The 27,939-nt window shown below is 62.9% G+C and overlaps 2 protein-coding genes across 2 annotated transcripts; one reads left to right on the top strand and one right to left on the bottom strand.

The window, feature by feature from the left end:
- Positions 1-640: 640 nt before the first annotated feature.
- Positions 641-1,981, bottom strand: LOC133268058 (dispanin subfamily A member 2b-like). Its single transcript, XM_061450898.1, has 2 exons — positions 1,737-1,981; positions 641-1,129 (listed from the first exon to the last, which is right to left on the bottom strand). Exons 1-2 carry the CDS (start codon positions 1,929-1,931, stop codon positions 920-922), a joined length of 405 nt encoding a protein of 134 aa, XP_061306882.1. The 5' UTR covers positions 1,932-1,981; the 3' UTR covers positions 641-919.
- Positions 1,982-4,800: 2,819 nt separating this feature from the next.
- B4GALNT4 (beta-1,4-N-acetyl-galactosaminyltransferase 4) lies at positions 4,801-27,719 on the top strand. Its single transcript, XM_061450998.1, has 20 exons — positions 4,801-5,038; positions 14,049-14,155; positions 15,503-15,613; positions 16,182-16,277; positions 16,597-16,687; positions 17,078-17,178; positions 17,886-17,953; positions 18,351-18,429; positions 19,697-19,763; positions 21,905-22,048; positions 22,275-22,384; positions 22,623-22,723; positions 23,278-23,360; positions 23,949-25,194; positions 25,568-25,875; positions 26,151-26,304; positions 26,643-26,715; positions 26,809-26,962; positions 27,243-27,369; positions 27,561-27,719. The coding sequence occupies exons 1-20, from the start codon at positions 4,888-4,890 to the stop codon at positions 27,673-27,675; spliced, it is 3,486 nt and encodes a 1,161-aa protein (XP_061306982.1). The 5' UTR covers positions 4,801-4,887; the 3' UTR covers positions 27,676-27,719.
- Positions 27,720-27,939: the final 220 nt, after the last annotated feature.

Below are 27,939 nucleotides of genomic sequence, written 5' to 3'. Positions count from 1 at the left end.
ACAGCTTCCCCTTCCCTCTGGAAGCACATCCGGACCCCGCTGCCGCATGCGTGGCTGCACAGTCCTGATGCAGCTCCTCTGGCTCAAGCCCTTTGCACAGCCCCACAGCCCAAAGTCACAGAATCAAGGAATCACCCAGGCTGGAAAATTCCTTCAAGCTCATCCAGGCCAGCCCTTACCCAGCCCCATGGCACTGAGGCCTCGTCTTCATGGTGTGTGAGCACTTGCAGGGATGGTGCCTGCAGCCCTGCCCTGGGCAGCCTGTTCCAACGCCTGAGCACCCTCTGGGGCAGGAATTGTTCCTCAGCTCCATCTAAACCTGCCCTGGTGCAGCTTGAGGCCGTTTCCTCTTGTCCCATCCCTTGTTCCTTGGGAGCAGAGCCCAGCCCCTCCTGGCTCCATCCTCCTGGTGACACCCCAGCAGAGGTAAGGTGCTACCTGCATCCTTGGGGTGAAGGTGAACCTTACAAGCACTTTATATCCCCTGCGGATGCTTCTTCCCCACAAGTACCCAGGCTCACCAAATGCATCATCCCCATGATGGTCCTTGCCAAGGGCAGATGCTGTTTTCCAGACAGCCAAGCTGGGGTGGGGAGATCCCAACCGCCTCCCCCTGCCAAAATGAACCCGAGCCAGGGGCAAAAGTGAAAGAAACCTTTATTTGAACCAGGTTTTTGGAAGGAAGCATTTTTCCTCTGGGGCACTTGGGGCTGTAAATCAGGGCGAAGCAGCAAGCAGGAAAACAAGCTCTGCCCCTTTGCTATAGGCAGTTTTTGGGAGCTCAGCTCCCAGAGTGCATCCATGCACTTCCAGGGAGGCAAAGAAAGGCTCCACAGGGGCTGTGAGCAGTGAGGGAAGGAGGACAGGATCCCAGCAGGCTCCAGGGTGCTCCAGGGAGGTGTCACTGCACTTGTGAGGGCTAAGTGGGGCCATAGAAGGGCTGATGCTCCTGCTCGTTCATGAAGCTCTTCATGGCAGCAATGGTGCCATTGGCGGCGAGGATGACGATGAAGATGGCGAGGGCGACGAGGGCGATGCTGAGCACCAGGGCAGTGATGTTGAGCTGCTTGGCGGTGGATCCATAGCTCAGCGCTCCGCTGTAGTCACCGAGCACTTTGCGGTCCCTGGACTGGGGGAGCCGGAGGAGGCAGTCAGTGGGGATGGGGGGGACAGTGGGGATGGGGGGACAGTCAGTGGGGATGGAGGGGACAGTCAGTGGGGATGGGGGGGACAGTCAGTGGGGATGGAGGGGACAGTGGGGATGGGGGGACAGTCAGTGGGGATGGGGGGACAGTCAGTGGGGATGGGGGGGACAGTCAGTGGGGATGGGGTGAAAGGGACAATGTGGGGTTGGGGGGAGCCTACGGAGGGGGACACTCGGGGGGCTCAAGGCTGCAAGTGGATGGGAAAGGTGCTGACCCCTTCTTCAGAGCCTCCAGCCAGGGCCAGTGGGCCATGGGGGGGCTTTGGGTGCTCTCGTGTTTGGGGCTCTGTGAGGCTCATAGTGCTACCTGGGACTGGGGGCTCTGTGGGTCCGTGAGGGCTCTGTGGGATCTATGGGACACCCCAATGTTGGGGCTCTATGGGGTCTCCCTGACTTCGGGGCACTCTATGGGGTCTCCCTGCGGTCGGAGACTCAGCGGGGTCTCCGGGGCCGCCCCTATCCCACCGGACTGGTGATGCCCGGGCTCCCCACGCCCTCCCCCGATGGGAACCCCCTCCCCGATGCCCCCCACCTTCACGGAGTAGACGAGCGCCATGAAGCCGAGGCAGCAGACGTTGGCGTACAGCGTGGTGCAGATGGACCAGACGAGGTGGTCTCGGGGCGGGGGCTCCCGGGGGCCCTCCACCGGTATCACGGCGCTCTGAGGCAGCCCCTGCATGTCCAGCGCCTCCGGCAGCGGCTCGTAGGGCGCCCGCGACCGCTCCATCCCGCGTGCGGTTCCAGGGAAGGTTCCGGGGGAGGCTCCGGGGCTCCTCGGTTTCGTTTCCCCGAGACCAAGTGCGAGGCGGGGCGGTCCCTCCCTGCCCCTGCCCCCCCCTTCCTGTGCCCCCTCCCCCTTTGCTGTTTTCTGTTTTCTCCACCCCTTCCTTCCATGGCCCCTCCTTTACCCCCTTTTTGCCCCCTTTTTCTTTGCTCTCTTCTTCCCTCTGTCCCCTCCCGGGGGGGGGGGGGGAGGCGTTTGGGGACAACCTCGAGCGTTTTAGGGTGCTTGGCAAAGAAACCCGGAAGAAGGTCCCGTCCCCATGGCACAGGGAGCCCCCTTCCCTCAGCCTTCAGCCCCACAGCCCAGCTCCCGCACGCCGGCTGCTGGAATTTCAGTGCAAGTGGTTCAGGCCGATGGGGCACAACTTCATGGGGTTGAAGGGACCTTAAAGCTCCTCCAGCTCCAATCCCAACCCCTTCCACTGGAGCAGCTTGCTCCAAGCCCGTGTCCAACCTGGCCTTGAGCACTGCCAGGGATGGGGCAGCCACAGCTTCTCTGGGCACCCTGTGCCAGCGCCTCAGCACCCTCCCAGGGAAGAGCTTCTGCCTAAGAGCTCATCTCAGTCTCCCCTCGGGCAGGTTCAAGCCATTCCCCTTGGCCTGTCCCTACAGGCCCTTGTCCCAAGCCCCTCTCCAGGTTCCCTGCAGCCCCTTCAGGCACTGGAGCTGCTCTCAGGTCTCCCCTTCACGCAGCAGAGGGGCAGGATCCCCTCCCTGAGCTGCTGCTCACACTCTGGGGGTGCAGCCCAGCACACGGGGGGGCTCTGGGCTCAAGCGCACACTGAAACCAGGACATGGGGAGCTGCTCCTCACCCAACAGCCCAAGTCCTGCTCCTCAAGGCTGCTCTCAATCCATTCCCATCTGAAGCTATTGCACAGATGGGCCTCTGTAGTATGACAGAGTATTACCTTTGTTAGTGCACTTTAATTAGTTGTATATCTTCACCGTATTCTATAAGGAGGTAATAAAATTTTACAGGCAACTCTGGGATTGTTCATGCTTAAATAAACCAAACCAAAGGACAGCCCGGCCCTGGGCAGGACTTTGCTTCTCAGCAGCTTCAGGCTGTCTTCAAAGGATAAAGGATGTCCCAGGACAGGCGGGATCCCACAGCATCCTATCCCTGTGACACATCCCGGATCACAGTAACTCCAGCAAGATGGACCCCAGGGACACCGGGACTTGGGGATGAGCCCAATCACTGCTGGAGCACTGGGAGGGTGTAAGAGCCCTCTGTAAAGGCACATCTGGGGTGCTCTGGTCAGGCTGGGACCCTGCATGTGCATGGGTATTAGCTCTGTTGTTCTGCACTGTGTCCCACTTCCCTCCATTAGCATGAATTTTTCGGGATGACCCATCGACGTTCCCAAACCTCCTGCCCCCCACCCCAGGGCCTCTGGTGGGGTGGGAAGAGGCTGAACTGAGGTCCTATGAGCGAAGGCTGCACAACCAGTGGCCTCCTGCTCCCCGTGCTGAAGAGGTGCAAGAATCAGGGGAAACAACCTCTTCATTTCACCAGACGTGCCTCTTCCACATCCACTGTGCAGAGATCCCCTTCATCCCGGCCTCCTCCTCCTCCCTAACGGGACCGAGCTCTCTGCTCGGTGCCTTTCATCCCGGTTGGGCTGAACTGGGCTCAATTATCAGCTAATTACCCTGCGAGGGAAGGCGCTCAGGGAGCAGCGATCCAGAGCTCTGGTGCCCTCTAGTTTCCCAGCTCTGGATGTGGTTTTTCTCTCTATTAACTGATTTTCCCCCGGCTTTTGTCCCCCTCCGGAGCCGCGAGGAGGAGGAGGAGCTGCCTCGGATTGTGCGGCGGGGAGGGAGAGCCGGAAACGAAACCAACCCGCTCTTTTCTCTTGCCAAGGCAAGAACCGGCCCCTGCATCGGTGACCTGAGTTGTGGCCGGTCTCAGCCTGGCTGTGCACGGGCGACCCCGGAGCCGTGGAGCGGCTCCTCCGAGGCACACGGTCCGTGACTCCGCCACCAGCAGCGGCGAGGCCGTGGTCACCGAGGGCATAATTAAGCCCTATTGTTAATTAGCGTTGTGCTTTGCACAGGGCGAGCTCCAGCCCTCGCACTTCCCGATGCCCGTGGGGGTCTCTGCATCCGTTCCCATGGGATGCTCGCACCCAGCAGAGAGGACCACGGCGATCCCATCCCCAAGTGATCCCCGCAAGAGGGGGTCGGGGGGATCCATGCACCCACCGGGGCGGGGCGGGGATGCTCGCATCGGTGAGGGGGGGTCCCAGACACCCCCAGACCGGACCCGAGGCGCTCGGGCTCCGCAGGCCCTGCCACGGCCGCTCCGGAACGTACCATCCCCGCCGCGGGGGGAACGGGTCGGGAGCGGCCCCACCGAGGCCCGTGTTACCCATCCCGCCGCCCCCCCGGCTCTGCCCCGCTCGCAGAGTCCTTCCCGTCCCTCCCTCCGGCACGGGTATGGACGGGGTGGGAACGGGAACAGGGACAGAGCCAACCCCCCCCGCGCCCCGCATGGCCTCGCCCGCGGCCCCTCGCACGGATGCCGGCCCGTTGGCGTGGAGACGCGCGGCGCTCCGCGGGCTCCTCCCTCGCGGGGCTCCCATTGGCTGCGAGCCCCCGCTGGGCGCCTCGCAATTGGCTGGCGGTGCCGTCGCTCTGGCCGAGGGGGCGTGGCTGCGGCGGCATCGGGGCGGTCCCGTCCCGCATCACCCGCGCCGCGCCCCGCCCGGCCCCGCTCATTCATTCCCCACCCGCGGTACCGGCGCCACGGGCCGGCGGCGATGCCCCGGGAGGCCGGGGGTCCCCGCGCCGAGCCGCCCCGCTGCCCTCGCGGCCGGCCCGGAACGAGCGGGCTGGGCGGGCGGGGGGCCCGATGGGCCGCGGCTAGGCCGGCGGCGGCGATGCGGGCGGCAGGATGCCGCGGCTCCCGGTGAAGAAGCTCCGGAAGCAGCTGAAGCTGCTGCTGCTGCTCGTGCTGCTCACCTTCGCCGTGTGGTTTACCTACCTCCACATCAGCCTGGTGCGCCAGGGCCGCGCCCTGCGCCTCCCCTTCGCCTACGGCAGAGGTAACGGGGAGGGGGGCGAGGCGGTCGACCCTCCCTTTAACGGCGGGGGGCAACACCGGGGGGCACTCCCCGATCCCCATCACCCCTCGGTGCGGTTTGGGGTCCCCCTCAAAGAGCGGGGGATGCCCCCCAAGGCGCTGGGCTCTCTGAACCCACCCCCCCAACTCCGCTCTCACCCAGCGCCCCCAAGGTGGGACACCCCCCCCCCAAGGTGAAACCCCTCCTCCCAGGGCGGGTCCATCCCGCATCACCCGGGTGGGTCTGGGGAGAGCAGGCCCCCACCGCGGGCACCTCGTGCTCTGCCCTTGTGCCTTTGGGATCGGGGGAGACCCAGGAAGGTCCCCAAACAGCTTGGGGGGGGGGGTTCATCCCCTTTCTCGAGGGGCCCCGGCCTCGTTTTTCCGCCCGCCGCTTGGCTGCGATGACAAAGAGGCCATTTATAGCCACTGTCGCTGCCTGGAAGGGGCAAACCCAACCCAACTCGCCCATCCTTGCCCAGCACTCTCTCATCCTGTGCCTCCCTATCCAAATAACCCCCTTCCTCCTCCGACCCTCTGGACGCCCGGGATGCGATCCGGGATGCTCCGAGGGGCAGGTGCTGGCGCCCTGCGGTTCCGCTTTGTGGTGAATTGCTCCCTTTTTTACCCTTGCAGACCTCATTGGACTGCTTGGAGGGGACATAAAACTCCATGGAATATTTGCTGTGTGAAACTTGAGCTGCAGCGATTCTGCTCGGACTGAACTTACGGGGTTTGTCCTAAAAAAACAGGAAGGAATGAGAGCTGGTGCTTATTTAGGCAGGGAATGGCGGGGAATGGCTTCCCTGGGCGCACGGAGCGGCTCTGGAGGCTGGTGAAGCCTCTCAGCTGGGAAACCCGAAGTTTCCCACCGTAGCGGCGGCATGATCCTGCAGATTTCGGGGCCTTAAGGGGAAATGGGGATAGCGGCGATCGGAGCAGCAGGGACCGTGCATCCATCCCCGCGGAGGAGGGGTTGCGGGGAGGCTGCGCCGCTGCTTCCCCTTCCCCGCTGCAGGGTCGAGCCTCATGGCAAAGCCACAAGTAGCAGCGGTCTGACCGCAAAGCGGCTGCCCGGGGTTATCCTGGGTCATCCCGGGCTGTCCCGGTTGAGGCAGGGCCGAGCTCTTCCTCTTTCGGCACCGCAGGATTTCCTGGCACGGGAGGATGCGCGGCGCGATGCCTGCGTGTGCCGCTGCCTGCCCGGGGGGGGGGTGTGTGAGGTGCTGGGCCCTGTTCCTACCCTCCCTCACCTCCTCCCTACGTGCCCGGCATCGCAGCCTATCCCGCGGGATGCTCCAAAGGGGGCTGTGCTGCTGCTGTGGCTTCTGCAGGGGAAGCTGGACCTCGCCTGGGTTGGATCCTGCCTTTCCGTGCTCAGGGAGATGCTGCTGCTTGCACTGGGGGGCTGAAAGCCCTGTGAGCGTGGGGCAAAGCCAGGGTTTAGGTCCCATGGAGGCTTTTGGAGGTGCAGTGGTGGAGAGGGGCTGGTGGAAGGGAATGGGATAGGTGGAGGCTGGGGAAGGGATTTGGTCACACGTAGATGGACCCTGGTCCTGCTGCTGCAACCCAGTACATGATGCTCCCCGGGCTTAGTGGGTATCCCTGGGTGTGCAAGTGGGAGGACGGGGGGGTCACTGCACCCTCCTGGATCCTGTCTCCTTCCTCCTCCTCCTCAATCCATGGCATCTCACCATCCAGGACCTGCTGTGGGGAGCTCTGGTGTGTGCTGGTGCCAGATCCCATACGGATGGGGTGGGGTGCTCATCCCTGGATCTGGGGAGGGTGCTGGACTCTTCAGCATCACCCCAGGGACCTGTGCACCAGAAGGTGCCTGAGATTCAGAAACTGGGATTTGATTTTTGGCCACCATGAGCCAGAACCTGCTGCTGAGGCTGCTCCAGCTGCTGGGACCTCATCACACAGAGGTTAATTACTCATTAGATGAAGTGTCACCAGCGGATGCATGTCCTGGAGGCTGAAGGTGCTGGGCATGAGGCTCTTCAGTAGCGCGGGGCGAGGAGTGTGATGTGGGGGGACCTGACAGTGGGGTCTGGGGAGCACAGTGAAGATGGGGTGGTATTATTTGGGGTACCAGTGTCCCCGTGCCCCATGGCAACCCCACATGGAGCCAGAGCATCTGGGAATTTGGCTGGGAACTGCTGGTGCCCTGAGAAACTCCCCCTGTCCTCATCTTCTACAAGTAGATAATTACCCTTCTCTGCCTAATTGAACACACAGATTCCTCATCTGGAATAATGAGGCCATTACGGTGCTCTCTCGGCTGGAAACGCTGAGGTGATGGGGTGGGAATGCTGGTGTGCCAGGTGGGAAGAAAGGGGGAAAAAATGCCAGTGAAAACCTCAAGTGGCTCTTGGCAGGGGCTGGTCCTGCTCCTGCAGGCATCCCCCTGGGGCATGTGGGATATTGGTGGTGCTGGGGGCTGGGTTTTGGGGTGGTTTGGGACTGGATGAGCACAGGATGCATCCCGGGGGACGCTGAAGCTAATTCATGGCTAAAGCAAGGCCGCTCGGGAGGAAAACCCATCTTGGGCCTCTTGATACCACCTGGAGCTGGCTGTGTGCATCCTTGTGGATTCAGCCTAGAGAGGAGCCTCTGCGTGTGGGAGCAGGGACCCGCTGTGTGGGATCCAGAGGGCTCCCAAACCTGCGCTGAGCCACGGGCTGTGGTGGTTGGATGCTCTTTGTTCGGCTCAGCCCGCAGAGCCTCGTCCTTCCCATCCCTCCCTGGGGAATCGCCCTTCGGGGTCTCGCAAGCCGGGAGGAGGTTTGGGATGAGCACAGCAGTGTCCCCCCCGCTGCAGGGATAACGCGGCCCCTCCGGGCAGCGATTGTGGTGATCGGGGTTTAACTGGGAGGCTGAAGCGCTGCGGCCGCGGGGGGCTCCATCCCTTTTGTCAGGGGCGCCGGGAGCAGGGGGGGAGAGGATGAGAAAGAGCCCTTTGAAGAGGAAGGCAGCGGGGTTTGTGAGGAGCTGGTGCTGCTTCCCTTGCTCTTGGCATCGCCCGTTCTCGTATCTCTGCTTGTCAAGGCAGCATTCCCTGGACGGACAACCCCTCGGTGCCGGGGAAGGGAAGGTTTGGAGCTGAAAGCTGCCTGAAAGGAGGGTTTGGAGCCAGGGGAAGGGGCTGGTTTGGTGTCACCAGGACCCTTCCTCCATCTGTGCTCTTTGTCACTGCGCTGGCCCTGCTGAGCATAAGCAGATGGGAAGCAGTTGGATGGATGGATGGATGGATGGATGGATGGATGGATGGATGGATGGAGGAGTGAGCTGCCCCATCTTTTGGCTGGAGGGGCTGGGGGTGTCTTGGGGCTCTTTGGCAGGTGATGGGGGAGAAGTATGAGAAAAATTTGGCACGTGCCTGTTGTGGGTGGTTCAAAGGCACCGGTTTGGCTCTTAAGAGGCACGAGGCTTTGAACCTCCCCCAGACCTGGTCCCCTTGGCAGTTGTGGGGGGTCCCCAGAAAGTCCTTTGAAGCTGGGGGAGATGTGGGGGGTTCCAGGGCTTGGTAAAGTGAAATGAAATCAAGTGGGTTGTGTGGGGTGGTTTATCCTGAGCTGCCCTCCGGATGCTGCCGTGAGCACCCCAGGGTGGGATGGCGCAGGGTGCCTGGTCCTGGTCCTGGTCCTGTCTCTGCTCTGGCCACAGCTATCTGGAGTGACCGTGTGGGGACCCCGAGCTGTGCTCAGGGCTGGAGCCCATCCTCCTGCCCACAGGGTGTGGGGGGAGCTCAGATCTCCCCTTGTAACCAGGGAAAGGGATTTGGATCCTGCCTAAACCACTCAAGTTTGGGGTGGCCGAGGGTGGGAGCAGATCCCTGGGGGTTCATCCTGAGTGTGAAGGGCAGGAGCAGGGATGCAGCTTTCCCAGGGATGCTTCACCCTTTGCTTTGTCCCGTTGGGAGCTGTGTGGTCCCTCCCCAGGGGAAGGATGGATGCTGTGGATGTGATTGTCGCTCTGGTCCCTGCAGAAGCCTCTGGAACTGGGGATGCTTTTGGCACGTGTGTCCATGTGGGACATGTCCACGGGTCCCGCTGGGCCTTGGTGACAGCAGGAGAGGAGAGCAGAGCTCTGTCCCTTCATTGCTTCTCAGCCACAGAGGCTCTTCAAGTCCTGGCAGCTTAAAGCCTTTTAAGAACATGAAAAGACATAAAACAACCGCTAAAGCACATCCCTGTCCCCTTTCATGTGAGCCTTTGCTGACAGTTAATTCTGTGCTGTTTTCCTCCTCCTGGGGCTCCGTTTGAAGCCTCCTTTAACTGTGGAGCTGTTGATGCTCTGCAGCTGGGGTCACTGTCGCCTCCTCTGTGCCTGGGAAGAAGGCAGATCCTCATGGAAAAGGGGCCTTTGGAAGGCCCGGCTGGCCAAGCGCTGTGTTGACGGGCCCTTTGGCTGCACCATGTTCCTCCTCCAGCCTGGCTGTGCCGTGATGCAGTTGAGATGGTATCACAGGACCCATCACCCCCTCATCCAGCACGGATCCCGAGGGATCTGGTGTGATGTGATATTTGCTCACTGCTGGTGTCCAAAGGGATGTGAGTGCATCCCGTGCCAGTGCCAGCTGCGTGGCTGCAGTCACAGCCCCATCCTGTGCCGCTGGCTCCAGCATCAAAGAGCAATTGAGGGAGCGTGGTGGTGATGGAGCGGTGAGAGAGCTGGGCTGGGGCAGCCTGGAGAAGAGAAGGCTCCTGAAGGGGAGACCTGAGAGCAGCTCCAGTGCCTGAAGGGGCTGCAGGAAAGCTGGAGAGGGGCTTGGGACAAGGGCCTGTAGGGACAGGCCAAGGGCAATGGCTTGAACCTGCCCGAGGGGAGACTGAGCTGAGCTCTTAGGCAGAAGCTCTTCCCTGGGAGGGTGCTGAGGCGCTGGCACAGGGTGCCCAGAGGAGCTGTGGCTTCCCCATCCCTGGCAGTGTTTGAGGCCAGGTTGGACACAGGGGCTTGGAGCAAGCTGCTCCAGTGGAAGGGGTCCCTGCCCGTGGCAGGGGTTGGAGCTGGATGGGCTTTAAGGTCCCTTCCAACTCAAAGCGCTCTGGGATTCCATGGTGAGTGCGTGGTCCCGCTGGAGCTGCTCCGGCTCCTTTGGAGCTGGTGGTGCCTGGAGGGCAGAGGGTGCTGAGATGTGAGCTGGGGTCAGTGGGGAGGATCCGGTTGCTGTTGGTGTGTAGGAAGGACCTGGGACCCTGAGCTGAGTGTGTCCTGGACAGCATGGGAGCGCCGGGGCTGCCTCTCCCGGAGCCTGTTTGTCAGCTCGAGCGCTCTCATGGCAGCTCTGCTGCCAGCCCTGAGCGATCCGCATCGATTTCCATTGCTGCACCCGAGACGGACATCATGGGCAGGGTAAAGAGCTTGAAATGAATTGGTTTGGGGTAGACGGGAGTAGAATCCCTCGCTCCTCCAGCTCATGCATCCCCGGCACCCCTGTGATGGCAGCGAGCCCCGTTCACCTCGGCCCCGTCCGTGTCACTGCTCTCACTGGGCCGTGTCCCGGGGCTGTGGAGCCGGGAGCATCCTGGGGTTTTCCTGGCAGGCAGCGCTGTTACTGCTCCAGAGCTGGATCAGGGCTGCAGGTGGGTCTTCCCTTCACGCAGCAGAGGGGCAGGATCCCCTCCCTGAGCTGCTGCTCGCACTCTGGGGGTGCAGCCCAGCACACGGGGGGGGTCTGGGCTCAAGCGCTCACTGAAGCAGGGTCATGGGGAGCTGCTCCTCACCCAGCAGCCCAAGTCCTGCTCCTCGGGCTCCATCCCATGCCCCCCAGCCTGGGTCTCTGCTGGGATCACCCCAGTGCAGGAGCAGGACCTTGCCCTTGGCCTGGCTGGACTCCATGCTCCTGTGAGCTCCTCTCCTCCGTGCCAGGGCAGCTCAGGCTCTGGGTCCGGGTGCTGGGAGCGGAGCAGTGAGCGTGGAGGGAGCACTCGTTAGGAGCAGTCGGGAGCTGCAGGAGGAAGCACACGAGGGGCACCTCCAGCCGTGTTGGAGGCTTTGGGAAGCGTCCAGGAAGCTGCCGGAGAGCTCCCGTCTCCGAAAGGCAAGGGAAGAAAGGGGCAGTGTTCGCGTGAGAGCTGCGGGGAGCTGGGGCAGGAGCCGATGTGAAAGGGCCTCTGTGCTCCCCAGGGCACGGGGGATGCGGCTGCCACAGGGGAAGGGGAAACCCGGTCTCTGTGCTGCGTGATGGGGTCGGTCCTTGGTCTCCTGCACCCACTGTCTCATCCCGAGCACTGCTCTTGGCCCTGGCTCACTGTCTGGAGGCTGCTGTGACTCAGAGCTGGCTGGTTCCATGGCGTGTGCAGCTCCTGCCCCTGCTCACGGCTCAGACAGCATCAGCATCGCTCTGTGCTCGCTGGGAAGAGCTCTTAATGCATCCCCATGCAGCATCCCTCCGGGTGATGCCGTCTTGGAACAAATGGGTCCCTCGCTCATCCTCCAGACCTTCCCCCATCCTCTCTCCCCCCCCGCTGCCTGCCTTTGTGTGGCCTTTGTGGTCCCTCAGAGAGAGCAGGAGGCAGTTTTATTGCTGGATTGGTTGTTGCACGGTGATGCCTGTGTGTCCTTGTGTCCGGGGATGCTGGGGAGCAGCCGCGTGGTGCTGGGGGATGCAAAGGGAGAACAAAGCCGGGGGAAACCAACCCCCTTCCTCCCGGTGCTGCTTTCTCCTCCTCTTCTCATGGCCCTTGACCTGCTCCTCTCGTGAGGTTCAGACCAAAGGGTCTCTGTGCTTTGGGAGGGAGGAGCAAAGCGATGCTCATTGGTACCCGGTGCCCTCTCCCTCCCCTTGCCAAGGGCGTTCAGTTCCAGTTCCCACACAGGCTCATCAGCGCTTGGGTGTTTGGTTAGGGCTGCCCTTGGCCTTCCCATCCAGCATTTAAATAGCAGGGAACAAGCTCAGTGCAGAGCCCAGAAGCCTTTTCCTGGGGCCTGGCTGGTGCTTTTGCTCCTCCTGGGATGCGGCACCTCTCGATGCGAGCGCTTCCCTCCCCACCTGGAGAAGAGAGGGTTTCACTGAAGGCCTTCGGGCTTTGAGCCTGGGTTACTCAAACCCCATCAGAGCAGCGGTGATGTTTAACTTGGACACAAACCTGGGCAGGGAGTACAAGCCTTGTTCTGCTCCCTTAGTGGCTGAGAGGAGCTGCTTGAGCATCCTGCTGAGGATGGAGCTGGGTGGTGAAGACGGAAGGTGAGCAGGAGATCGTGGCTTTGGGTCCTGGGACCCTCCAAGGATGGATCGTGCTGCAGGGAATGTTTTCTCTCCCTTTCCTCCAACTTATATCAAATCTCTTATTTACCCAGTGCCAAACCCAGGTGTGGTACCCAGAGGGGAGTGACTGTGTCCACCCCATCCCTGAGGATGCAGCCTGGGATTCTTCTAGCTCAGGTTTGCTCACCAGGACCTGGGGCTTGGCAGCAGAAGCCCGTGTTGGAGTTAGTTCATCCTGGGGACGGGACTTGCAGCGTGGCTCCTCCAGATGGCATCACAAACGGATGCTGAGCTGGCAAATCCCATGGGAGACAGGTTCATCTGCCCCAAGGCCAGGAGAGAGAGACCCTTTGTGGGTACTGCGGATCCAGCTGCTGCATCCATCCCTTAGCAGGTCCCTTGGGAGCATTCAGCTCCTCCTCACTGCTGTGATTAATCCCCAGATCAGCGTGGGGAGGGGGGAATCACACTGTCCCCAGTGCTCTGTGTCAGAGCAGCGGCATCTGTGGCCTCGGTACAGGGAGGATCAGCTTTATTCCCGCTGCTGAGCATCCCTAGGAGTGATGGGGGTCCTTGAGAGCAGAGGAGACCAGTACTGGATCCAGTCCCACCGCTCCCTGGAGTGCTCCACATCGTCCTCCGTGGGGATGCAGGGATGGAGATGGGTGAGGGGAGGAGGGATGGGGTGAAGATGGGTGAGGGGAGGAGGGAGTCAGGGAGCTGCCAGGGCTGAAGAATGGCTGAGAGCAGAAGAAGGGGCTTTAGAGCTGGATTTCCTGTCCTCGGGAGGGGATGGGATTTGTGCTGCCATCTCCAAGGAGACGCTGGCTGTGCTGCCGCTGGAATACTAATGGCACTGGAGCGTGTCATGGGGCACCACGAGGCCCTCCTCGCTGGGCTGTGGGGTCTGAAGGCACCCAACTGCTCCCACTGCAGCAGCCACAGGGGCTGTTTCATTCGATGGGGGTTGGAGGAAGGGGCTGGGGAAGGATGGGGGGCAGCTTGCCATAGCCTTGGGAGGGTTTTGGTGATCCCCTTGGGTGATGCCCATGGCCAGGGGACAGCACTGCACCACTGCTTGTTGTGTCTGGGGCTCCTCTGTATTGTGATAAAGGGGTGGCTGGTTTTGGGGGGGACCCATGGGTGTTTGTGGTGGTGGCCCTTGGACACCCAACTCTGAGCATCGCATTCATCATCCCTTGGTGCTGGTTTGAAGCTCCATGCTGTGTACCAGAGCTGCAAACCCCCTCCATCCCCCCAGGGTTGGGGTGTCTGTCTGAAGGGTTCAGAGGCACCCACTCTGCAGCCCGAAAGTGATGGGTTCTGTAGGTTGGGAATAATTAAGGCAGCACGCGGTAACAGTTGATGTGATGGGTCTGTTGAGTTCTTCACGATGGTGTTGCGGTGGGAAGATGGATCTGGGGGCAATATGTCCGGGGGGGGGGCGGCTGGGATCCGGTGTGTTCAGGGCAGTGCGGGATGCTCCAGGAGGATGCATCCCTGAGGATGGAGGAGGAGGCGATCCCACAGGAGCTCATCCGGCCGTGTCTTGCGTAAAGGCCGAGAGCTGGGCAGCGGTGGGGTGTGTGTGTGTGTGTGTGTGTGCAATTAAACCTGGTGCTGATGAGCTCTGCAAGCTGCTGCTTGGTGCAGCCGGAGCGGCCCCGGGTCCCCCCGCTCGCGGCGGCGGCAGCGCCTGCCCTTCCCGTGCGGGCGCGGGTCCCGTGGAGGGGTGCCCCGGGGGGAGCCCTCGGAGCCGCTCTCACTCCATGCCCCGCAGATGGCGAGAGGCCGCCGGAGGTGACGGACCCGGCCCGGGGGCCGCCGGCAGCGGCGCGGCGCGGGACCGCCGAGGACTCCAGCGAGAGCCGCGAGGAGGAGCCGGCGGTAACGGGGGAGCCGGGGGGGACCCGCGGGTCGCTGCTCCTGTGCCCCACGGCCGGCCAAGGGTGCTCCCAGCCGTGCCCAGCGGGGCCGGGGCGGGGAGGGGGGGCACAGCCTCTGGGTCCGCTCCGCAGCACGCGTTAGAGCATCCCCGAGGTGCCAGTGGAACGTGTGTGGTGCCCTGCGCATCCTGCCCTGTCTGTGCTCCTCCGGGAGGAGTCTGGCATCTTCCGGCGCTGCCCTCCTGTGTAAGCTGTGCCAGAAGCAGAACCAGCTTCGGGCTGCGTGAGAGATAGGGGAAGAGGCTGGTTGTGCCTGGCTGGGGAGCAGGGTGATGCGGGAGGAAGGAGAGCCCTGCTCTGATGGATCCCAGCTCCTCATAAACTGGGGAAGAGACAAAGGAGGACATTGAGGTGCCTGGAGAAGGCACGAGCTGGTGCCGGGTGAGGAGGGGGACAGCAGGAATCACCCCTCAGCTCTGCCGGGAGGAGGGTGAATCCTTCCATGGAGCACGGCACAATTCCGCTGCTTCCCAAGGGCAGCGCTCCCCCCTCGGGATGTCAATGGCTCATTTGGGCTCTTTGCTAGTGATGTCTTTGGCACTAAGTGCATCCCGAGGGCAGCGCTTTGCGGTGCCGCAGTTCCCACCTGGGCTCTGCTGTCTGGGTGATGGAACAGTCCCTCTTTGCCCAGCTGAGGCCATGGGGGAGGATGATGATGGTGAATCCTCCTGAGAGAGATGTCAGGGATCCCCGTGTCCCCCCCGGTCCATCCGCGGAGAGGGTGATGCTGAGTGTGGGTTGCCATGGGCCAGGTCCCCCTGCGACAGGAGGAAAGGAGGATGCTCTGGGTGGGCTCTTCCTTGCCACCCGTCACCCTTTCAGCAAGCTGGGGGCAGGTGAATGCTCACTTGATGCCTCTGAGACACAAGGGACTGGATGTTTAATTCCCTTTAAACGTCCCACTTCCTCTGCCTGTGGGTAAGCACAGGGACTGCTTCTGCCCCTTTGGAGATGGAGCCCAAACCACTCCTTTTGCAGTAGCTCCTCAGCCCAGCTGAACGTTCAGCTGAACAGAAGACTCCCTGTTCTGGAGCAGTCTCTCCTCAGCAGAGGAAGGGAAACGAGTTTAGCTGGAACATTCTGACCCTGCTCCCCAGGACACTGCGCCAATGTTTCCTGCCTCCTCCTGCCCCTGCTTTCCTTTGCCTTTAACCTTGAAAGCTCCCCCCTTGGTCTGGCAGCGCTCGACGCCCCAAATGAGATGTGTGCTGTAGGGAGACGTCCTGCAGCCACTGCGGGGCTGGTCCTCATCTCCCATCTCTCATCTCTCCCTCCTGTTCCTGGGCAGAGCGATGGGCAGGACTTGGAGGGATGGTTTTCCAGAGGCTCCCGGTCCAACCGAGCCACCGCGCGCCCCAAGCTCAACCTGACCAAGCAGCCTTTGTCCTGGAATGAGCAGGTAGGTGGGCAGGGAGCGGCAAAGGGGGTGATGGAGGAGAAGGGCCACCTGGCCCCTTGTTGGGCAGCCCCTGTCCCCCCAGCATGCCAGGCTCCAGGGCCACCTCCATCCATCCTCCTCCTTGCTCTCCATCACCCATCCTGGGGGCTCTGCATGATCCTGGGGTCAACATGGTACCCATGAGGGCACCTCCTCAGGTACAGCATCAGGCCCTCACTCTGCTGCCTGTCTTCTCTGGCTGGATCCACGTGGAGCCTGTCCCCTGGTGCTGGCTGTGCCGGTGGGATGGGTGCTGGGCGTGAGTGAAGGATGGGGCTGGGCTTTTGGTGTCCACACAACAGCCCACGTCCAAGTGCACTTGGGACCCAGGGGAGTGGCAGGAGGGGGTTACCTGCTGGGGCCTGTGCTGTGGCCCTGGGGCTGGCACAGGGATGGGAGCTCAGTGTCACTGCAGGAGAGCTGAGGCCGGGCAGGTGACACCCGTGGGGCTCAGCATCCTGCCCTGGCGCAGTCCTTGGAGGGGAGGGGGATGTGAGGAGGACCCCCTCGTCTCCCTCTCATCCTGCAGTACAAGGGGAAGGCAAACTTGCACGTCTTCGAAGACTGGTGTGGAGGCGCCGTGAGGCACCTGAGGAAGAACCTCCATTTCCCACTCTTTCCCCACGTGAGTCCCTGGTGTGATGGTGCTGGGTCAGAGGGAGGGTCTTCTCGTCCACTCTGGATGCTGCTGGACCTGCACTGGCTCTGGGCTTGCTCCTCAAGACCTTTGCTTGCAAGCGGTTGGGTTGGGTTTGGGGCAAGTAGTTCCCAGCAGAGCAGGGACGGAGGGAGAGGTGGGTGCTGGTGGGACCTCCATGTCCCCTCTGGTGCCAGGGGCACGGGACCCTGCGGTAACAAGGAGGAGATGGGCTGGGTGATGCTGGTGCAAAGCATGAGGCTGGGCATGAGCTGCTCATGCTGTCATGTCCCTGTCTCCTCTGCAGACCCGCACCACAGTGAAGAAGCTGGCGGTGTCACCCAAATGGAAGAACTACGGGCTGAGGATTTTTGGCTACATCCACCCCTTCAAGGATGGTGAGTGATGGAGCTTGGCCTCGGCTCCCCTGCAGCAACGTGGAGAAGCTGCCTCCTTCCCCTTCCCAGAGACAGGAGGGCTCTTGGAGACAGCCCCAAAATCTGGCTCTCAGGCAGGAGGGTCCTGAACCTTTTTCCCATGTGGCTTCAGAGGCAGGTGAAGCCCTAATCTCATCCAGGACAGAGCCAAGATGTGGGGTCTGGGTGGCCCCATGACATCCACCCATCCATCCATTCATCATCCATCCATCCATCCATTCATCGTCCATCCATCCCTCCATCCATCCCTCCATCCCTGCTTCCCCATCTCACAGCGATGCTCCGGGGCTGAGCCCATGCCCCTGGGCTGCTGTATCTCCCTGTGGTGACCTTTTCCTTCTCTCTCCTTAGCGGACTTCCAGTTCTCCGTGGCATCTGACGACAACTCGGAGCTGTGGCTCAGCTCCGATGAGAGCCCGGCCAACTCCCGGCTCGTGGCGTTCGTGGGCAGGGTACGTGTGTCCCGCTGCACCCTCTGCCATTCCCCATGCTGGGAATGCTCCAGCTCCCACCGAGAGCATCTCCTCCCTCAGGGCCTCGCTCCCAGCACACTGAAACCCACCCCGGGGCCCTCCTGGGCATCCCTAGTGCTCAGTTAAGGGTGTTTCAAACCCGTGGCAGCTCTTCAGCCGCCGCAGGTTCTCCCTCTGCAGGTCCCTGTGCTGCCTCAGCAGCTCCTCCAGGGAGAGGACGGGGTCTGTGTGGGCTTGGCCAGAGCAGCTCCTGCTTCTTTATCCCCTTAGGAACTGCTGGGCTTCTTCAGCCTGGTCCCATCTCTGCCCCTGCTTTGGCTTCTGAAGGACCATCAGCCCCTTGGTCCCATCCCGGTTGTAGCTACCAAAGACCAGCTTATGCCCCAGAATAGGAGGTCTGATCTTTGCCGCTGGGTTTTCTTGGTGCTGTCTCCTATAACCGGACACCCCGTGGTCTGCCATGAGCTTTTGGGGGTCTTCTTGGCTGGTGACAAGCTTTTGTGACACGAATGCCACCAGCCTGGGAGAAGGAGGCCCTGGGGCAGAGCTCCTGAGGTATCCCCTGGCCTGAAGAGCAGCACAGGATGGCGCCCAATGGCGGTGGAGGAGAGATCCCATGAGAGTTCGGGCTCTGTGCCCTCTTGGTGTCCTGGAGGTGTCTCACGTGCTCCCGCTTCCCTCCCCAGCTGGGCACCGAGTGGACGGCGCCGGGGGAGTTCACCAAGTTCAGCTCTCAAGTGTCCAAGCCTCTGCGGTGAGTGCGTCCTCGCTCCCGCCGCCCGTCCCAGCAGGATGGAGCTGGGGCTCCCAGGGCTTAGACCCTGCCCACGGCCCCTTCCCAAAAGGCAGGAGGGGTCAGGGCTCAACCCGCCGTGCCCCCAGGCCCGTGGCTGGAAGGCGCTGGGGGCCCCAGCCAGCTCTGCAGACGATGAGGTGGGGATGGGGGTCCCCTGGTCTCCGGGAGCCGCAGTGGGATGGGGGAGCAGTGCCCACCCCACGCTGCTGGCCCCTTGCCCCAGCAAGGTTTAGCCTTGGTGTGAGCAGGACGGGGAGGGCTTCCCGAAACGGCTCCCTTGTAAAGGTTTCCTTCCTCCCCATCGCCTCGCTCAGTGTCACCCCGTGATCCCTAACCAGCTGCTCCCCTCTCGCAGCCTCATGTCCTCCAGGCGCTACTACTTCGAGCTGCTGCACAAACAAGACGACCGGGGTTCAGACCACGTGGAAGTTGGGGTGAGTAAATGCCCCCCCCACCCCATGCTCCTCCCAGGGCTTGTCCCATCAGGAGCCAGCACCGGGGCTCTTCCCATGCACACTGGAACGCTTTGCCCTGATCCCGGGCTCATCTCCCATCTCCCTGGGCTGTTCCTGCACAGGGCGCCCGGCACAGGCAGCTCCTCTCCGTGCTCACCCAATCCTTTCATTCCAATGGCCTTTGGGGAGCTAAAGACCCTGCTGTCCCTCCCCGTGCTCCTGCCCCATGTGCTCCTGGAATGGGATGTGCTCCCTCTGCTCCAGGCTCCAGCACCGTCCCTTCTCCTTTCTCCCTGGCCTCCTGCAGAGGGGCTGGCAGAGGTGGAAGGTCCCTCTCAGAGGAGCCCGTTGCCACAGGCAAGGGGAGCCCAGGCTGTGTTAGACGAGGGCAGGCAGGTCCTGGTCGCTGTGTGCACCCAGCAGCGCCAGGGTCAGACGGCTGAGCTGAGCTGATGGAGCTGGGTCCCTTGTTCCTTCCCCCCTGCAGACACCCCGAGTTTCAAATCCGAACTTGCCTGCCTTGGCTGCGCAGCCCTGGCACAGCCCCGAGCGTGTGTCAGGAGCTGGCTTTGGGAGGGGAAGCTCTTGGCTCCCTTGCAAAGGTTTCCTTTCTCCCAAGCATCATCAATCACTGGAGGCAGACTGGGGCCAGCAGCGCAGCCGGGAGGCTGGGGACAGCCCTTCCTGGCCGCTCTGCTGCTCAGCACCAGCGGGGCCCTCGCCGGGCTCCAGCCTCCCCCCGGTTGACAGGATCCGAGTTGCTGCTCTGCAAACAAACAGAGGGAGGTTTTCTTGCTGGGGGGAAGCCTCAGATGCTCCGGGAAAGCAGAGCAGAGCGTTGGCTCCTGCAGGGAATTCAGGGCTTGTCCAGACAAAGGCTCCTGAAATGCCTTTAGGATGCACGTCATGGGCTGAGTGCAGGCGGCGGCGGGGACCCTCTGGACCCAGTGCATACCTGATGTGTGTGTGCAGCCCTGCGGGCGAGGGGAGGCTGTTGGGGGCTCTGGCTGTGGCCCTGATGGGTGCTGTGGCCTCCCTGCTCCATGCCTGGTGTCATTGCCCCCCCCGCAAGGCTGCGCTGCCTCCTATGAGGTTACTGGTGCCACCTGCGACCAGTGGGATCAGTGCAGGCAGATCCCGGGAGCAGAGGACGGGGCAGGACCCATCGCAGGGTGCGGGGTCAGCGGCTGCACCCTGACCCCTGGCACCCTCCTGCTCATCCCCATCCCGTCCTATTCTTTCCTAGTGGCGAGTTTTCCTCCCCAGCTTGAAGTTCGAAGTGATCGACTCCTCCTACATCTCCCTGTACACAGGTAAGAGCCAGCGTGTCCGTCTGCAGCCACGGCAGCAGCATCTCAGGAGGCTCTGTGCTGGTGCAGGGGAGGGACAGCACCGGAGCATGGGGGGGAAACCAGGTCCTGGGAAATCAGATCCTAGAATCCGAGGGGTTTGTGTGGGAAGGGTCCTTAAAGCTCCTCCAGCTCCAACCCCAACCCCTTCCACTGGAGCAGCTTGCTCCAAGCCCCTGTGTCCAACCTGGCCTTGAGCACTGCCAGGGATGGGGCAGCCACAGCTTCTCTGGGCACCCTGTGCCAGCGCCTCAGCACCCTCCCAGGGAAGAGCTTCTGCCTCAGAGCTCAGCTCAGTCTCCCCTCGGGCAGGTTCAAGCCATTCCCCTTGGCCTGTCCCTACAGGCCCTTGGCCAAAGCCCCTCTCCAGGTTTCCTGGAGCCCCATTGGGAGCAAGGGGTTGCAGTGGGTAGGGACGGTGCTAGGAGCATGCTCTGACCCTCCTAAGAATGGACACGGCACAGAAACACAGCTCTCCTGGTGCTCCCACCTCATCCCTGCTGGTGAGAGCATGGGGGGCTGGCTCCGTGGCCTGGCCCTGAGCTGTTGTGAGCGCAGGGATGGATGGAGCAAGGTTTAATTAAATCTATAGATCTTCTGCTTCCTGCCCCTTCCGTGGCAGTGAGAAAGGATGTGATAGATGGGTCCTGCCCCAGTGCTCAGTGCGCTGGGGCCGGTCATCAATCACGGCCTGGAAGGTGTCGATAAGGCAGGAGGGGACAGGCAGCAGCAGGGATCAGTGAGGAGAAGAGGGATGGAGGGGTATCGCTGCTGTTGATGCAGGTGCCCATGAGATGGATGATGTGTGGATAAATCCCCCCACAACCACTGTCCATTAGCGCTGCCTCTTTATGCTTCTTTCCTGCTTCCCAGCTCCCTTGGAGTCCAGCAGCATCCCAGGGTGAAGCCACATCACTCGAAGGGAGCCCATCACCATGGTGCAGGGGCTGCCAGCAGCACCCCCAGCCTCCTCCTCCCTTCCCTTTCCCCAGGCTTTCCCAGGGGTTGCAGCCCAACCTCAGCCACCAAGAGACACGTCTGGGGAGCCTTTCCCTGCGGCAGGCAGAATGTGGGGCTGGGGAAGGGATCCTGCAGCTTGGGGAGCTGCCTCCTCCCCTCCAGCTCTGCAGCAGGCCGGGCTGGTGCTGGGGCAGGCAGCTGTGAGCGCGGTGCGGTGACTGGAGCGCGGTGACCCCCTGCGGGAGGTGCTGCGGCTGGATGGCAGGGGTGATGTGACACCTCAGCCCCGAGCAGAGGCACAACCAGCTCCTCTTGCCGTCACCTGCACTGGGGCTGTGGTTCCTGTGTCCTTGGGGTTAGAGCTCCCCTCGTCCCTGAGCCTGGTGAGCGATGCCGTGGGAGCCGGGCTGACATCAGCTGTACCCTTGTCCTCCGGTGCTCCTCAGTTGATGGCAGTCATCGTTAGGCTGATCAGTCCCGGGGTCTGTGAGCATGGGAGAGCCTGAGGAGCTGGGTTTGCCTCCTGCAGCATCTGCTCTTGTTCCCCTGGGAGCAGAATCCAGTCATAGAACCCCAGCCTGGTTTGGGTTGGAAGGGACCTCAAAGCTCCTCCAGCTCCAACCCCTGCCACGGGCAGGGACCCCTTCCACTGGAGCAGCTTGCTCCAAGCCCCTGTGTCCAACCTGGCCTTGAGCACTGCCAGGGATGGGGCAGCCACAGCTTCTCTGGGCACCCTGTGCCAGCGCCTCAGCACCCTCCCAGGGAAGAACTTGTTCATTATCTCCAACCTGAACTCCCCGTTTCAGTTTGAACCCGTTACCCTTTGTCCTATGGCTCCAGCCCCTGATGAAGAGTCCCTCCCCAGCACCCTTGTAGCCCCCTTCAGACACTGGAAGCTGCTCTGAGGTCTCCACGCAGCTTCTCTTCTCCAGGCTCAACAGCCCCAGCTTCCTCAGCCTGGCTCCATACGGGAGCTGCTCCAGCCCCTGAGCATCCTCGTGGCCTCCTCTGGGCTGGCTCCAAGCCTCTGAGTCCTCTTGGCGGGGAGGGATGGAGAGGTTGGGAAGTGCCACCTTGGAGGCTGCTCCTGGGGCCAAGCTCTCTTTGTGCCTGTGGGGCTCAGCCCCTGTCCTTGCCTTCCCCAGATGAATCGTCCCTGAAGATGAACCACGTGGAGCACATCCCGCAGACCTTGGCCAGCCACAGCGGGAGCTACCTCTGGGAGGCTCAGCAAGACGAGCACGGGGCTGACATGCTCAAATCTGACCCCAGGGACACCTTCTTCCTCAGTAAGCGGCTGGGACGGGATCCTCATGGATCTCTGGGGGGTTCTGGGGGAGGAAAAGACAGGACCTGGCTGGCGCAGGCACCCAGAGCATCCCTCCTACCCTGCTGCCCATCTCTAGGGTGGAGAGCATCTCTGCTGGGGTCTACAGGGGCCGCAGGCTGCGGTGCGGTTGGGTACAGGGGTGGCAGGACACGGCCTGGGGCTGAGCTGCTGCTGCTTCTCCTCAGCCCCTGCGATCGAGGCCTCCCGCGTGGAGAACGTGCTGGTGCCCTGTGCCTACAGCCCCACCTACGTGGTGAAGGACTTCCCCATCGCCCGCTACCAGGGCCTGCAATTTGTGAGTGCCTCCCCATAGCGGGATGGGGCCACACGCCCGTGGGGGTCACAGCGAAGCCCCCAGCCAGGGCCAGGCTGTTTCCACCCCTTAAAACCCAGGAGAACGCGGCTCTCGCTGGAGCCCAAAGCCCCACGGGGTGCTTGAGGTGCTGGGGGTCCCCTCGCTGCTGGGGGCCTCAGGTCCTGCCCCAGCCCCATGCCTGGATCGAGCCATGACGTTGCCGTGGTCGTGTCCCCAGGTCTACCTCTCGTTCGTGTACCCCAACGACTTCACGCGCCTCACCCACATGGAGACGGAGAACAAGTGCTTCTACCGGGAGTCCCCCCTCTACCTGGAGAAGTGAGTGCTGGGGCTGGGTGGAGGAACAGCGCTGACACGAGGCCTCCTCAGCCGTGTGTCCCCAGACTCCGTCCCCCGTGGAAGGGCCACCTCCAGGCTGGCTCTTTTCCCACCTCTGGGGCACATCCTGGCCTCAGACCCGGCCGTGCTCCTGCTGGTGATGGGTTCAAATAAACAGGGGCAGTTCAGGTTGGAGATAAGGCAGAAGCTCTTCCCTGGGAGGGTGCTGAGGCGCTGGCACAGGGTGCCCAGAGAAGCTGTGGCTGCCCCATCCCTGGCAGTGCTCAAGGGCAGGTTGGACACAGGGGCTTGGAGCAAGCTGCTCCAGTGGAAGGGGTTGGAGCTGAAGGAGCTTTGAGGTCCCTTCCAACCCAAACCATTCCACGGTTCCGTGATGTTGGGATCCCAGCTCCCTTTGGAGCCGGGCTGTGTCCCGGTGCCTGCTCTGCAGCCGGGTCTGTTCCCCACTGAGCAGCTCACGTGTGTGCAAGCACGTCCCTTCCCGCCCGCTCCTCCCTGATCTCCAGGCCCTCGTCCTTCTCCTCCTTCTCCAGGTTTGGCTTTTACAAGTACATGAAGATGGATGAAGAGGAGGAGGATCCACGCCAGCGCCCGTTCCTCTTCCTCAACGCAGACAGTGAGTCACTGCTCCCCGCTGGCAGCGCTGGCAGGGGCTGAGCGCACGCATCCTGCCCAGCAACCCATCCACTTGGAGATGCAGCTGCTTGGGATGCCTCCAGTGATGCCCGGGCTCCGGGAGGGAGCTGCTTGGAGCAGCTTGTTCCATGTGCTCCGTGGTCCTACCTCCCACTTGGCTCGGCCACAAGCGCTGTGGGGGACGGGAAGTGGGATGCCAGGGTTGGGATTTGCCCTCGCTGCTTCCTGAATCTGTGTATCTGCTTCTGGGCTGGAAAGCAGGGAGGGCTCCACAGGGCTGCAGCTGCATGGAGCGTGGGGATGCTCATGCAGGAGCCGGGCTCTTCAAGCTGGCCCCGCTGCCCTGGGTCTGCTCTGGGATGGAATGGGAGCGGTGCCAAGGTGCAGCCAAGGTTTGGGGGGGTCAATGGGCAGAGCCTGGAGCTGCCAGCCCTGGCGAGCATCCCTCAGTGCCCACCAGCTCCGTCCCTCACCCCGCAGGTTGATCTCTTGCTGGGACAGGCTTTGCCTCCTTGCCTCGGGCCAGCACCAGGCCCCTCGGGTGTTTATCTCTGCCTTTGCTCTCCAGATTTCCTCGAGGATGAGGAGGAGGAGGAGGAAGGAGCGGACAGCCCCGAGCCCACAGACCCGCCTCCCGAAGCCAAGGAGAGGAGCTTCGTGCCGGTACCCGGAGCCAAGGGGCAGGAGACGCCGCCGGTCACCAGGGATTATGGCCATGACCTGGACTATTACAGCTTCGGGCGCAGGCAGGGCCCGGCCCGGGATGAGGCCGTGCCCCGAGCACCGGGGCAGGCGGGGAGGGGGAGCACCTCCCACCAGCCCAGCGCCAGCCCCGCGCCCGGCCTCCATGGAGCGGAGGACGAGGGCCCCGTGCCGGGGCAGGTCCACGGGAGGATGCTCCATTGGCTGCCCCAGGATCCCAGCGAGGGCGAGGAGGATGACCTGGGGCTGCCGGCATCCTCCAAGCGTGCCGGGGCCGTGAGCCTCCAACCCCACCGCGCTGCTCCCGTCTTCGGTGGCAGGGCCAGGACGCCGGGTCCCAGCGGGGCTGCAGCACCCAGGGAGGACCGAAAGGCCCAGAAACCCCAGGAGAAGGTCTACGTGACCCGGCTGCAGCCGGGCAAGCGCAAAGCCCCGGCCCGGGAGCCGGCCTTCCCCGGCCTCTTCCTCTACCCGAAGCCTCTCAAGAAGGTCCATCTCCACTCCAGGAGCCCTCAGAAGCATCCCGTCGCCTCCAGCAAGCTCCGTGCCGTGCCTGGGCACCGCAGCCCCTGGCTCCTGAGCAGCATCTCCAGGGAGAGGGGCGCTGCCGGGCAGAAGAACCCGCGTGCGGGCGGCTGGAGGTGGGAGCCGAGGCCGGGCACCGAGCGGCGGGCGCTGCCCGGGCTCCTCGCGCTGGGCACCCAGGGGCTCTTCAGCAGAGAGACCCAGGAGGAGACAACCCCTGCCCCGGGCCGGGCCGCGGCCACCACCGGGTACAACTCCTCGGAGGCGACGCTGGTGACGTCCTTCCTGAAGGTGTCGGAAACGACGGCGTCCCAGCAGGAGGAGGGGAAGGGCCAGGAGGAGGAGGAGGAGGAGGAGGAAGAGGTGTCCGACTACAGCTACGAGGGGGGGGAGCTGCAGCAGAGCTGGCTGGAGGACTCCATCAACTGGCAGCGGACGTTCAGCGTGAGCGCCGTGGACTTCGAGCTGCTGCGCTCCGACTGGAACGACCTCCGCTGCAACGTGTCGGGCAACCTGCAGCTCAGCGAGAGCGAGGTGGTGGACGTGGTGGCACAGTACATGGAGAGGCTCAATGAGAAGAACGGAGGGTAGGGAGGGAGCAGGGTGCGGGTGGGAGCCGGGGGGATGCGTGTTCACCCTTGGAGGGGGGGCTCGGGCTGGCCCTTGAGCAAGGGAGCTGCGGGGAGCAGAGCTCGTGATGGTGCTTTCATAGGATCATAGGCTTGGGTTGGAAAGGACCTCAACCTCCTTCAGTTCCAACCCCAACCCCTTCCACTGGAGCAGCTTGCTCCAAGCCCCCGTGTCCAACCTGGCCTTGAACACTGCAGGGATGGGACAACCACAGCTTCTCTGGGCACCCTGTGCCAGCGCCTCAGCACCCTCACAGGGAAGAGTTCCTGCCCCAATCTAACCTGAATTTCCCAGTTTCAGTTTGAACCCATCACTGCTTCTTCCCCACAGCATCTACACCCTCCTGAGGATCATCAACGTGGAGAAGCGCCGGGACACGGCGCGGGGGAACCGGTACCTGCTGGAGCTGGAGCTGGCGGAGCGCGGGCAGCGCACGGTGCGGCTCTCCGAGTACGTCTACGTCCTCCTGCACCAGGACAAGCAGGACGACAGCGCCGAGGCCAACCCCGAGGGGCTGGCGCTGGGGGCCACCGAGTCCCCGCCGAGCACCTGGAGCATCCTCTATGGAAAACCCATCCTGTGCCGGCCCCTGCGGCTCAGCTGGAAGCAGGACGTGATGGTGCACTTCGTGGTACCCGGTAGGTGATGGCAGGGTGCGTCTCCTGGGTCTCTGCTGCTCCCACTGCCCTCAGCATCCTCCAGGAGGGCAACCCCTCTGCTCCCCAGTTGCATCTCCAGGCTGGCCCAAGGAGGAGGAGGTTATGGCTTCCAGTGAGGTGCTGAGGTTATGGCTTCCAATGGGATGCTGAGGTTGTTGCTTCCCATCAGAAGGGGTGTTGGTTTGGTTGGACAATGGGGTGCTCCTGGGACCCCAATGGTGAGCCTAAGGGACGTCTGTGGCCGTGTCTTGCAGTGAAGAACCAAGCCCGCTGGGTCCAGCAGTTCATCTCGGACATGGCCCATCTGTACGGGGCCACAAAGGACCCCAACTTCAACGTCATCCTGGTGGACTTTGACAGCGAGGACATGGACGTGGAGAAGGCGCTGCAGGATGCGCATCTGCCCCGGTACCCACCGCGAGCCCCACGTCCCACTGTGCTCCCACAGGGCACCAATGGGGGTCTGGGGGCTCCTTGTTGGTGGGACATGGCTCACTCAACCTGCTTCTCCTCCCAACCCCAGCACGGGTCTGTCTGCTGCCCCCTTCCTCCTCTTCTTGGGGGTTTAAACTTGCTTTCCGTGAGGAGCTGGGTGCAGAAACCTCCTCTGCCTCCATGCGGGGACCCTTGGCATGAGTTGTAGGCTTTCAGGAAGGTCCCCTGCCCTCGCCAGTGGTCCCTGTCCCCCTCGTGGCTGAGTCCCTTTGGTCACCAGCACTGACATCCCTGTCCTGTCCTGCCCTCAGCTACCAGTACCTGCGGCGCACGGGGAACTTCGAGCGCTCGGCCGGGCTGCAGGCTGGTGTGGACACGGTCGAGGTGAGCCGGGGAGAGGATTCAAGCCTGACCTTGGCTTCCCTCCTGGAGCTGTTTCACCCTGATCCTGCTGCTCGTGTCTGTCCCCTCCCGCAGGACGGGCACAGCATCGTGTTCCTCTGCGACCTGCACATCCATTTCCCCTCCAACATCCTGGACAGCATCCGGAAGCACTGCGTGGAGGGGAAGCTGGCCTATGCGCCCATCGTCATGCGCCTGAGCTGCGGCAGCTCCCCCCGGGAGCCCAATGGTGAGCGGGGCCCCCCCCGTCACCCCACCTTCCCCCTGGAGAATGGTTTGGGTTGCATTTGGCTCCACGTGCTTGTTCTGCTCTACGATGATGGGATTCGAGCCCAAGGGTGCTTGTGGGGCGCTGGGTGCGATGCTCCCCGAAACCAGGCTGTCCCACACTCGGGGAGGTGGAGCAGTGATGGGAAAAGGGGTTGGGATGGGGCATGCCTGGGTAGTGGGGGGAGCGCAGAGGTGATGGCCTCGGATCTGGGGGTCCCCTCACTGCTCTCCCGATCCAGGCTACTGGGAGGTGAACGGCTTCGGCCTCTTCGGCATCTACAAGTCGGACTTTGACCGTGTGGGGGGGATGAACACGGAGGAGTTCAGAGACCGCTGGGGCGGCGAGGACTGGGAGCTCCTGGACAGGTGAGACCGGGGCGGGGGGAGGGTCCAGCAGCCCCGACCCTGGGGAGGGCTGGAGATGGGGGCGCATCCCATGGGGAACCCGCGCTCCCTTCCTTCGGGTGGCGGAGAAGGGGCAGAGCCTGGCCGGGGCGGCGGGGGGGGGGCTGCCTCCGAGCCGTGCCCCGCTGAGCGCTGTCCGCCCGCCGGCGCAGGGTGCTGCAGAGCGGGCTGGAGGTGGAGCGCTTGCGTCTCAGGAACTTTTACCATTACCACCACTCCAAGCGCGGGATGTGGAACGCCCGCAGCAAGAAGCCGCCCAAGGACTAGCGCGGGGCCCGGAGCCGCTGCCCCCCCCCCGCCGCCCCGGAGGCCATGGGCGCCCCGCTCGTCCCCAGCCCGGCCGCTGCCGGTGCCCGCTGCGCGCCGCAGGTGTCCCGGGGAGGGGGGGAGCGGGGAGGTCTTTGTATAAGGGTCTAATTCCGTAGTCAGAACCGCAGTTATTAACTCAGTAGCGCCGGGACCGGCTGGGGGAGGGATGGAGCCGAGGCTCATCCCGGAGCTGGGGATGCTGGAGGTGGGAGGTGGTACCCG

Source organism: Pezoporus flaviventris, unplaced genomic scaffold (genome assembly GCF_033815535.1).
Source record: "Pezoporus flaviventris isolate CSIRO_AGI_PZ_B2104156 unplaced genomic scaffold, CSIRO_AGI_Pfla_v1 ptg000012l, whole genome shotgun sequence".
In the NCBI taxonomy this organism is placed as follows: domain Eukaryota; kingdom Metazoa; phylum Chordata; class Aves; order Psittaciformes; family Psittacidae; genus Pezoporus; species Pezoporus flaviventris.
Note: the sequence above shows the minus strand (reverse complement) of the source record. Positions and strands in the feature narration are given on the sequence as shown.